Genomic DNA, 12,411 nt, shown 5'->3' with positions numbered 1-12,411 from the left:
AAAGTGTTATTGTTTTATTTTCAATAACTTCTCCCCACATTTAAATAACTCCCCGACATAAAGTAATATAAATTAATTGCAGAAAATACAGAAACTTAAATTTAAATTCTTAGAATGATATATAATTTTACTTCCTAATAGTAACCGCAGTTAGCATTTTGAGATGTTTCCTCCTGGTGTCTTCTTTTATTGTATAATATAGAAAAAAAATTAAAATCTGTATTGGATAAACTTAACGTTAAATCCCAGGCATTGTTCCATGCTTGTTAATGTTCTTAGAAAATATTTTTAATGGCTATATAATTTCCTTGTAGACAGATGTACTGTACTTATTCATCTTTTGTCAGACTTTATATTTAAACTGTGGTAAATTATAGTTTTTTTACAGATTCTAAATTAAGTCATCTCAGTGGTTGGGCTGGTTCTTTTTGTCAGTGTGCATATTTCCTGAGATATTTATAAATAGATCCTTCTCTGTGTAAGGTCTTTTTGTCTTCTTCCTGCTCCCCAAGGTTGTGTCTGGATTGGGGTAGTTGGTTAAATTGTCTGTCTCCCCACGAGACTGTAAGCTTTCAGAGGATCAAGGCTTATCTTTCGTCTTTGTATCTTTGTTGCTCAGCATAGTGCCAGAAACATAATGAACATTCAGTAAAATATTTGTTGAAAGCTGATTATGATTCTGGAAGGTAGTGAGACTGGTTTTTATGTGGCAGTTGTGGATTTTTCCTCACCTCACACTTGTAACACGCGTGAAAATGGAAAGGAGTAAAGAAGTCTAAATTTAAGCCAGAAATGTTTTTCTTTGAACTTACACTGATGCATAGTACCTCACTAGTGGCAAAGAGGAGGGAATGAAATTTAGCTGCAGACCAGAGAAACAGAGCTTACTGCTTTATAACGTGGTTTATTTTAGCTCTCTTATCTTTTCCTTTTTCCTGTCTGTTTCTGTCCTTTGCTTCCTGCTCTCCAGAATTCAGCATCAGGACCATAATTTGAGACAAGTCTTGCCATCTTCAGATTCAACTTGTTCCTTTTTAAGGACTCTGGATGTAGGATAGAAGGTGTTAAATTTTTATTTTTAAATGTAAAGTTTTCTTCCCTGAATAAGCCCACCAAAACACTTCACATTTTCCAATGGAGTCCTTTAGATAGATTTTACAGAAATTGTGTGTACATTTTATGTGTATGTATATAAAATGTTTATATATGTAAATATCTCTATATAAATATATATGTATATGTGTTTATATACCTGTGTGTGTGTTCTGTATAAGGCTACCTGGTTACTTAACATAGTGATAGGATAGAGATGTTAAATGTGTGATTGTTGATTTCTCTCTGGAACTTGGGCTCATCAGGTTGTCTTCACTATTTTGATAGAAAGAAAGTTGTAGAATGATAGGTTCTTTGGTAGTTGGATAAAACTCACAATTGCTTTGCCCCTAGCCGCTTTGGAGCATGTAAGTAAATATTTAATGGTTCTTTTCTAGTACAGCACAGATGCTTAAAATATTAATTGTGGTCAGCTAATTGTGTGATTATTGGTCCTCCTCTATTGAGAACAATAACTCACAGCACAGTTCTTTATTTTTAGAACTCTGCCTCATTTTGCCCCTGATAATGTAAAGGTGGACTGATATCTAGTAAAGACATTTAAAAAATGGGACATTACTTAAATCACAAAAAAGTTTAGCTATCTATGGAGGCGTTCTCAAATAAGTCATTTATGTTCTATTCACATTCTTGGAACTTCAGGCATATAGATTAGGAGACCACTCTTCTTGATTTTTTTTATGGTAGAAGGCCTCCCTATTCTAAAGTACTGAGATCAGAGTGGGTTGAGGGGAGAGAGGGGCTGAGAGGCCGAGTTAGGAGGAGGGAGAAGTGCAGGTGGCACTAGGACGATGTTGTAGAGGGGTGATACCCTCACTACCATTACAGCTAATGCCTCGCTGGTGTTTCAACTTGGAGTTGTGGAGATTGCTTGCCACTCTCCCTATTAAACGCAGAGGTTCTCAACTTTGGCTGCAGATTAGAATCACCTGTGGAATTTTAAAAAATCTGCAAACCTGACCAATTAAATCAGATTCTCCAGAGGTGAAACCTAGGCATCAGTATTTTTTAAAGGTTCCCAGGAGGTTCCAGTGTGCAGCCAAGGTGAGGATCCCTGCAAAGCTCAAATAAGCTGCAGAGAGGATGTATTATATAGCTTTTGGCTTTAGTTGGACCTCATCAATTATAATTAACCAATTGGGAATTCCTGGATGGAACTTAATGTTCATTCAGTAGCAAATGTTCATTGAGCCTCAACCTTGTACCAGATTCTTATTAGTTGCTAGAAACGCAAAGGTAAATAAATAAGATATGGTTGATAAAGGAGCGTAGTCTAGTGAGAGAGATAGAAATAATAGCAAATAATGTAAGGTGGGGCATATAGAATATTAAAATAGAGATGTATCTAGAGTATTACTGGAAATACAGTAGAAGTGCAGTTAACTCTGAGGTTTGGGATATGGGATGGGGTGGGAATGAAATAAGACATGGTCAGGGTTTCACAGAGGAAGTGATGAATTAATAGTTTATCAGGTAGAAAAGGGGAGAAAAGAGGAAGTTAAACAAGGTTATAACATGCAAAGATGTGAAGAAATTGAATAAATGCTCAGAGATTGGTTGGAAAGCAAGATGCCTATGAGATATTTGCAGGTTAGTTGGGCGGTAAAGTACTTTATAAACCACTTTCAGGAATATGAATGTATTCTTTTTTTTTATTTAAAGATTTTATTTTTTTCCTTTTTCTCCCCAAAGCCCCCAGGTACATAGTTGTATATTCTTAGTTGTGGGTCCTTCTAGTTGTGGCATGTGGGACGCTGCCTCAGTGTGACCTGATGAGCAGTGCCATGTCCTAGCCCAGGATCCAAACCAGCGAAACCCTGGGCCGCCCTAGCGGAGCGCTCGAACTTAACCACTCGGCCATGGGGCCGGCCCCTGAATGTATTCTTGCTGCCAGGGTGTCACAGGGTCAAATCCATACAGGTTCTAGATTACCTTAGAGAGTGAAGATACTCAGGTGTGAGGCAGTTGGTAGTGTTGGAGGCTCTAGTAATCTGGACAGCGTGGACCTTGTTTAAAGGCATTTAAGTAAGAAATGTTTTTTGAAGTTTAAATTAAATCTAAAATAAAATGGAATATTATTTAGGTCAAATCTGTCACATTCAACCTGCAAGTGCCAGTTTGTAGTACCTTTGGTCTAAGAGCCCAGTATAGGATAATAAACAAGGAAAAGGCATAAGGTTTTGTAGCACTTCTAAAGAAGTACTGTAGAAATATAATTAAGTGTTGAGGTTGGGTTGGGCATGTGGAGATGAGAACAAATAAAAAGATTAATATGGTAATCTAGGGTAAAATGTTCCAGCAAGGCACTAATGCTTTCAACGAGGTAGCTTACCCTTGTTGGCTCTCAGTCCCTCTACTCTTAAGCTGCCATCATTGATCATACCCTCTTCCCAGCTCCATCTATCATGTCACCATACTGCTCCCCATCTTCACTGTCATTTGTCCTATTCTACTTCTCTGTGTGTTGAACAAGGTTTTGTTTTTCATTTTCAAGTTTTGTTTATTTCTCCATTGGTATGGATTCTTAGGTTAACATTCTGATGTTTCATAGAAACTTTCTTCTGTTTCACTTGTAATTTAGCACTTGTTTATCTGGCTGCTACTCCCAACATCTCACTCTGGGAAGATTCACCAAAGCAAGCTACTGGTTTTGGTTTACAATTGTTGTCTTTAAAGCCTGACACTCGACAGTAACTGAACTTAATCTTTATAGAAAACCACCATTTTTCTCTGTATACTATGCTGGTTACTGTCACCATCAGAAACATCATGCATTTGTTTAGATGGCTCCTTAGTCAAATAGTTTCATTATTGGAACCTTCCTCTTGTTTTTTATCCAGCTTTTCTTCAGGTTCTCCTACCTAAAGTGAACAAGCATTAACATTGTACCATGTTTATGTTGCTTCTTGCATCCTGCTCCTTCCCTTCTTTAGCTGGGATCTGTACATTGTAAGGTGGTTTAGTGGTTAAGAATTGGCCATCTCGCTGCTGAGGCTCGGGTTTGTTTCCTGGTCAGGGAACCACAACACCTGTATGTCGGTTGCCGTACTGTGGCAGCTGTGTGTCGCCATGATGCTGAAAGCTATGCCACCGATATATCAAACACCAGCAGGGTCACCCAGGGTGGACAGGTTTCAGCGGAGCTTCCCGACTCAGACAGACTAGGAAGAAGGACCTGGACACCCACTTCTGAAAAAATTGGCCATAAAACCCCTATGAATAGCAGCAGAGCATTGTCTGATACAGCACCAGAAGGTGAGAGGATGGCGCAAAAAGACCGGCAGGGTTCCGCTCTGCTGTTCACACTGTTGCTAGGAGTGGCAATCACTCGGAGGCACCAACAATGGCACTAACAAAAAATACATTGTAAACGCTTAGGCTGTGTATGTTTTTAGTCAGTATGAAACTTGAGGGTGGCAGCTGTTTTCCCATAGCACTTGAGGGTCATTAGCTTCATTGTCCTTTGGGCTCTGTTGCTGCTCATGAGAAGTTGCTGTCCGTATAATTATTCCTTTGTTGGTAGCCTGTCTTTTCTTTCCTTTTATTATTTTTGTATTTATTCTTGCTGTTCTGTAATTTGATTGCAAGGTTTGTAGAAATAGATTGATTTTTATTTATTCTGTTCATTGATATATATTTTCTCTCTCAGGACTCCTATCTTTCTTCAAGTGTGAAACATTCTTGGCTTTATCTCTGCCATTCCCACTGTTCTAAACTTCTGGAATTTCCATTAGGTGTATGTACTTCTCAATCTATCTTCTATGTCTCTTGTCTTCTTTTTAAGTATTTTTATCACCTTATTTCTCTGAGCTACAATCTGGGTCAATTCCTCAGTAATATTTTTTTCATTGGACAACTCTCTCTTTGGACAGATTTGTAGATGAATCATTGGTAAGGAGTTTATGGCTGGTGGCCTTTTATGTATGTGTGTGTGTGTGTATGTATCTTTTTAGTTAAATGAAATAGGAGGGACAGGTCATCTGCTGATAGTGAAGGATTCCAGCGTAAAATACAGGAGACATAGAAAGTGGTGAAGGTCACCGAGATGAGTACATCATTCATTTCTTGGTTAAAAAGCTTTTATCTAAGATTTTTAAAAATAAAAATTTAAGTCAAGTAACTGGTAATCATAGGCTTAATGTTTTCCCTAAGCATTAAAGAGAACTTAGTTATATTAGCTGAAAATGAAAGTTTTTTTTTTTTAAACTTCGTATTAGCAGAAGATGAAGAAAAGAAGGGAAGTCTGAGAGTTAGAAGACCTGTATTTCAGTCATGGTTAATTTTGCCAGTTTTTAAAGCTTATAAAATAGGAATAATAGTATGTACCTTGCCTATTTTTCAGTACTATATTGTTTTTATGTGGATAGTTGAGATGATTGATTATAAAAATGTTTTGAAAACCAAAAGCATTGTTGATAAGATAGAGAGATGTGAAAGTAGCATAACCCATAGATATAAATTATTTTGAAAGTGCCATTTTTATGCTTATTTTCTCCAAATTAAAATGGGTCATGTGTTAGAAGTATAGTATTAATTTTTGGAGAAGACCTATGTGTGCTTTTCTTTTTAAAATAGTCACCAATTCTAAGTATTTTATTTTACTTGGTTTGTCCCAATGAATTAACTTGCTAAAATATTTTTAGGAAAAAACATGTGGATGAAATATTAGTTGTTTAAATTAGATCACATCTGTGTTCAATATCTACTATATTTGAATAATTTACAGAGCTTTATTGTAAAAGTAACTGCTCTATGTAGTCTAAAGCAAATGACATTTTTGTCCTTTTAAAGGCACTGTAACTAAAGTTTATTAATTTGATTTAAGATAAATTTTGCTTAATCTGTTTCCTTTTTGACAGGCAACCAGATAAACTGGTGGTAGTTTGGACAAGAAGAAGCCGAAGGAAGTCTTCCAAGGTTTGTCTGTTTTCTAAATTTCTTTCCTAAATGTTGAATTTAAATTTTGGTCAAATTATTAAGCTTCTCTGGTACCAGTGTAGAACATTTTAAAATATTACTTGATATTTTGGGTTCTTTTTTTTTTTATACTTTTTCTTTTTAAAATTTTTTATTGAGTTAATGATAGGTTACAGTCTTGTGAAATTTCAGTTGTATATTATTATCTGTCAGTTGTGTTGTAGGTGCAACCCTTCACCCTTTGTGCCCACCCCCCACCACCCCTTTACCCTGGTAGCCACTAATCTGTTCTCTTTGTCCACAGGTTTAAATTCCTCATATGAGTGGAGTCATACAGAGATTGTCCTTTTCTATCTGGCTTATTTCACTTAACATAATTCCCTCAAGGTCCATCCATGTTGTTGCAAATGGGACGATTTTGTTCTTTTTTACGGCTGAGTAGTATTCCATTGTATATATATACCACATCTTCTTTATCCAGTCATCTGTTGATGGGCACTAAGGTTGCCTCCACATCTTGGCGATTGTAAATAATGCTGCAATAAACGTTGGGGTGCATAGGACTTTTGGAATTGCTGACTTCAAGCTCTCTGGATAGATACCCAGTAGTGGAATAGCTGGATCATATGGTAGTTTTATTTTTAATTTTTTGAGGAATCTCCATACTGTTTTCCATAGTGGCTGCACCAGTTTGCATTCCCACCAACAGTGTATGAGGGTTCCTTTTTCTCCACAACCTCTCCAACATTTGTTACTATTTGTTTTAGTTATTTTTGTCATTCTAATGGGTGTAAGGTGATATCTTGGTGTAGTTTTGATTTGCATTTCCCTGATGATCAGCAATGATGAACATCTTTTCATGTGCCTATTGGCCATCCATATATCTTCTTTGGACAAATGTCCGTTCATGTTTCCTGCCCATTTTTTGATCGGGTTGTTTAATTTTTTGTTGTTGAGTTGTGTGAGTTCTTTATATATTATGGATATTAAGCCTTTGTCAGATGTATTACTTGCAAATATTTTTTCCCAGTTAGTGGGTTGGTTTTTTTTGTTTCAATCCTGTTTTCCCATGCCTTGAAGAAGCTCTTTAGTCTGATGAAGTCCCATTTGTTTATTCTTTCTATTGTTTCCCTTGTCTGAGAAGGCATGGTGTCCGAAAAGATCCTTTTAATACTGATGTCAAAGAGTGTACTGCCTACATTTTCTTCCAGAAGCCTTATGGTTTCAGGTCTCAGCTTTAGGTCTTTGATCCATTTTGAGTTTATTTTGGTGAATGGTGAAAAAGAATGGTCAATTTTCATTCTTTTACATGTGGCTTTCCAGTTTTCCCAGCACCATTTGTTGAAAAGACTTTCTTTTCTCCATTGTATGCCCTCAGCTCCTTTGTTGAAGATAAGCTGTCCATAGATGTGTGGTTTTATTTCTGGGCTTTCAATTCTGTTCCATTGATCTGTGCACCTGTTTTTGTACCAGTACCATGCTGTTTTGATTACTGTAGCTTTGTAGTATGTTTTGAAGTCAGGGATAGTGATGCCTCCAGCTGTGTTCTTTTTTCTCAGGATTGCTTTAGCAATTTGGGGGTCTTTTGTTGCCCCATATGAATTTTAGGATTCTTTGTTCTATTTCTGTAAAGAATGTCATTGGGATTCTGATTGGGGTTGTGTTGAATCTGTAGATTGCTTTAGGTAGAATGGACATTTTAACTATGTTTATTCTTCCAATCCATGTGCATGGAATGTCTTTCCATCTCTTTATGTCGTCATCCATTTCTTTCAGAAAAGCCTTGTAATTTTCATTGTATAGGTCTTTCACTTCCTTAGTTAAGTTCACCCCGAGGTATTTTATTCTTTTTGTTGTAATTGTGTTTTTTGGGTTATTTCTGATTATCTAATTTACTAAAGTGATTGATCAGGCACTATAATTTTGATACTGCAGTCCTTAAAATGGGAGCCAAGTACCTGACTTTTGATCTTGGGTTGGTAGCCTTGAGTAACATAATAGTTATTTAAGTTTTCTATACTTAGGTATCATGAATTAATGATTAAATAGGTTCCTCTTACAAAATTTTACCTAGGATTACTTTATTCAGATTCCAAGAGGATGAAGGTTAAGGCACACTTAAGGGATGATGAGTCCATTGCTGGGATGCAAAAGAGGAGGAGTTGGATTTTTCAAAGGTTTTAATTTTTTATACATATAGTTTTATGAGTAGAATAGAATTTTAAAATGTTCAATAACAACTCTACAGATATTTTTAAAATTCAATTCTATAGGTAAGTAAGTATGAGTGCATTTTTATAAGTACACATTAACTACAGGCATGTTTATTGGATGTTGGTTTTTCCATATGTAGACCTATATAAAGAAAAATGTGTTCATTTTAATTAAAATTAAATTGAATTTAAATTGAATTGAATTTCAGAATTTAAAATTTTTTATTAAGGACATCTTTCAAATTTTATTTTTATCGAGCTAAAATGCACACACTGTGTAAGGCACAGATCTCAGTTATACAGTTTAATAAGTTTTGATTAGTGTCTACTTATGTAATTACCACTGCTATCAAGGTGTAGACTATTTTCATCACCTTTTTCCTTTGTGTCCTCTTCCAGTCAATTCCCAACCCTCAGAGGCAACCACTATTCTGATTTTCTATCACCATAGACTGATTTTGTCTCTTCTTGAATTTCTTGTAAATGGAATCATACAGTAGGACTATTTTCTGTCTGGTTTCTTTTGCTCAACATAGTGTTTTTGAGATTTATTCATGGTGTTGTGACTATTAGTAGTTTATTTTTTTCATTGCTGAGTAGTATTCCATCATGTGAATATAAACAATTTGATTATTTATAACCCTGTTGATGAAAATTTGGTTTGTTTCCAGTGAATATTCTGAATATTCACCATTGTGAATAAATGTGCTGTAAACGTTACTGTTTTAGTATTTTGGGGGAAGGTATTTTCTCTTGGGCAAATACCTGGGCATGGAATTGCTGGGTAGACAGAGTTAACTTTTAAGCGTACTCCCACCAGCAATATAAGAAAGGTCTAGTTGCTTTACATAGTGAATGGCATTTTCTTCAAAGCATACATTTTTAGTTTTAGGGCATTATATTTTCGACCTGTAGTATTTCCTTGTACTTTCATATATGAGAAAGAGTTCTGCAAATAGAAAGGAAGCAGGGCAATTATGATAAACCATAAAAATTATGGTTGAGTAGTCTGTTGGCGTAAATCCAGTTTTTGAACTAGAAGTGTGAGCTTGCAGAGAGAGGGGAGAATTCCAAAGAGTGAAGAGGCCTTTGAAGTCCTCACCAGCTTTTTGATGGCATTACCACGTTTACTTCCTTGCTCTGTGGTTGTACCTCAGCCTTTTACGATGTGCTGTGATATCAGGAGGGGGAGGGTACAGTCACAGAGCTTTGCTTTATGGCAGTGACGTTGGCAACTCTAAGGTAACTGTACATGTGACATCTTAAACGTATGGATATATGCAGTTTTATAAAATGAAAATTATCAATTTAACAGCTGTATGACAATTAATAAACTTTCAGTGAAATACTTTGATTTTGTAGGAATCAGAAATGGCGAGTGAATGCTTACTCTCTGTTTAGTTCCATATTAGTTACAAGTCTTTTAAGTAAGACATGACATGAAATAATTAGAAAATAAGGCATTTTATAGAGTCAATACCCAAAATTGAGACATGTTTACCTTTTTCCTAGGTCTGCCTTTGGCAGATGCCGAAGGATCTGTGATGTGATTAAAAAGTGAGAAAAATTGGATGAGTAGAACGGAATAATGTGGCCTAATCCTTTCTACCATTGTCTGTGCTAGAATGCTGGCAAATGATTAAATAACCTGCCTTTCCTGACTGTGCTCAGGAGCTAAATAGCTGTATGTGTCTCTCTCCACCTAATTATTTTTTAGGGAAATCCTTTCTGTTACTCTGAATGAAAACTGATCAGAGTTATTGTAGAGCTGGTATTTGCCAGTATGTTGTGCTTTTTCTAAATCAAGTTCCTGAGAATCTGAATGACTGTCTCTGTGGATTTGTACAATTAGATGTTTATTACCATAGCTATTTTTAGTTACCTGTATTAGACTCCATTCTTTTTCTAGCTTCAGATTCTTGAATTCTATTTAAGGTAGAAGTTATAGTAAGGTCTTTGAAAGTAAGAAGACTGGTTTTTTCTCATGTTTGCCAGTATATATGTCTCTGATTTCCTCTCCAGTAAAATTTACTGGTCCTGTTTTCTGCCTAGTATATAATAATTAGCTAACATTATAAAGCTGGCATTGCCAGCTACTCAGCTGGACTAATTGATGTTGTTACAGTGTCCTAACTTAGCCAGGTTGTACAGTCGCTAAAAGGAATATCAGAAAGCCAGAGCTCTTAACTCAGTTGGGCCTTTGTTCTTGGGGAGAGAGATGCTGGATAGAATGGTAAGAAAAAGGCAGCCTGCTAGCAACTTGGGAACTAGCACCCTTCCATCTCTTTTTATTTAAAGAAAAAAAAGAAGGATTTTAGTTTGTTAAGCAGTTGTATTTTTGTTTGTTCAGCCATCTAATTACCATTCCCTGATCCAAGACTGAGGATTGAAAGAGATCATTTAGAGGGCCAACATTAGGGTACCTGAGGAAATTATCTGATATCACCATCTCCTAACTCTGCCCAGTTGTGAGGTGGTCTCTACAGTCTCTGCTTTTCTCACTTTTGATCTCTGTGTCTTACACATAAATGTTAAGACCTTAGGGATAGAAGACTTTTTTCTTGACTATTGTGTGAATCAGGGATAGAGCTGGCTATGATGTTATTTGGGTGAAGAACTCTGAACCTAGAAATCATGGAGTTGGTTCTCCTACTGATTACATACTAGTATGGGTTCAGGCGAGCCACATACTCTTTGCTTCAATTTCCTCATCTGAACCTGGATTAGATCTCCTAAGGATATCTTCAGGTCTAAAATTCTTTGATGGTCATTTTTTCATCAAGAATTTTACAAATATTCTATCTTTTCTGCTGTGGCTAATAGAAAAATTTTAGTTATTATACTCTTTCTTATGTTTCTATTGTATGGGGAGGCTATGAAAATACAATTATGGGAAGTTTGAAGAGACAAGAGAGAAACAGCCTGATCTACCATCACAGTTTATGAGAATTAGCGTTCTCATAAATCTTCAGAATTATGTATGTAGAATATCTAGAGAATGTAGAGTAGAGTTTTGATTAAGGCTTATCTAAGTGGGCATAAATTTACTTCTCAAAATGGAGGTTGTTTACTTTGTGGAGTCTTTGTTCTAGAACTGTTAATAGGCATGGAAATAGGCAGGGGAATAGAGGAATCTTTGGAGATGTTTTTTAATTAACAAAACTCAGTTCATTACCTTTGGCTCTGGTGTGCTAAGTCTCTTGTAGTGAGTCTCTACTTCACTTTTCTTACCTGAAGTTTTGTAAGTGGGGGGCAATGGAAAGAGAACAGAGGGAGAATTATTGAAAAGTTATGGGTTGGAGTGAGAGGACGCTGCTAAACCTGTATCTTCTGCTGGTATTTTAACTAACAATATATGATAAAATGTGCATAGACATAAGTTTTCATGATCTTGATCCCTTCTCAGTTCCGTTTCCTAGATTCAAATCCAACTTCTGCTACTTACTTGCTGTGTGATCTTGGGTAAGTCTGTTCCTCAGTTTCCTCATCTGTTTAATGTGCTCCCTGACACACATCTGCACTCATATACTATAACTTCTTTTTTGTTATTATGGAAGAATGGTCTGTACTCCCAGCAAAGACTAATATCCGTTTGTACTGTTAAGGACATTACTTCAGCAATTTTTTCTCTTCTGCGTCATTAAATTTTCCCTCTTAACTGGATATTTCCCATCAGTATAAAAATAATTTTCTCTTATTAAAAAAATTCTCTTCTGGGGGCCGGCCCTGTTGCCGAGTGGTTGAGTTCGCGTGCTCCCCTTCAGTGGCCCAGGGTTTCACTGGTTTGGGTCCTGGGCTCAGACATGGCAGTGCTTGTCAGGCCATGCTGAGACAGCGTCCCCCATAACACAACCAGAGGCACTCAAAACTAGAATATACAACTGTATACTGGGGGACTTTGGGGAGAAGAAGAAGAAGAAAAAAATTCTCTTCTGACACTGTTTCTTTCACTAGCAACAACCTATTTCTCTCTTTCTCTTTCTGCAGAACACCTCAGAGGAATAGTCTACTTGCTATCCTCAATTTCCTTCCTCCTGTTTTTTCTTGAACCCGTTCCAATCCATTCAGGCATTTGCACTCATCACTCCACTGGAACTGTTCATGTGAAGTCAGTAATGGCTTCTGCTTTAATTCCAGTGGTCATTTTCCCGGCCTCATCTTATTTGAC

The 12,411-nt window shown here is 36.5% G+C and overlaps 1 protein-coding gene across 45 annotated transcripts in view; it reads left to right on the top strand.

Annotated features, from left to right (window-relative positions):
• The window catches only part of EHBP1 (EH domain binding protein 1), a 479,839-nt gene that overhangs the window by 201,649 nt on the left and 265,779 nt on the right, over window positions 1-12,411 (top strand). For all 45 annotated transcript variants that reach the window (XM_070235400.1, XM_070235417.1, XM_023619016.2 and 42 more), the window contains one exon: window positions 5,973-6,030. In XM_070235400.1, the coding sequence (XP_070091501.1) occupies window positions 5,973-6,030 (58 nt within the window). The remainder of the gene's footprint in view (window positions 1-5,972; window positions 6,031-12,411) is intronic.

The sequence above is a fragment of the Equus caballus genome, chromosome 15 (genome assembly GCF_041296265.1).
Source record: "Equus caballus isolate H_3958 breed thoroughbred chromosome 15, TB-T2T, whole genome shotgun sequence".
Classification (NCBI taxonomy): Eukaryota; Metazoa; Chordata; class Mammalia; order Perissodactyla; family Equidae; genus Equus; species Equus caballus.
Note: the sequence above shows the minus strand (reverse complement) of the source record. Positions and strands in the feature narration are given on the sequence as shown.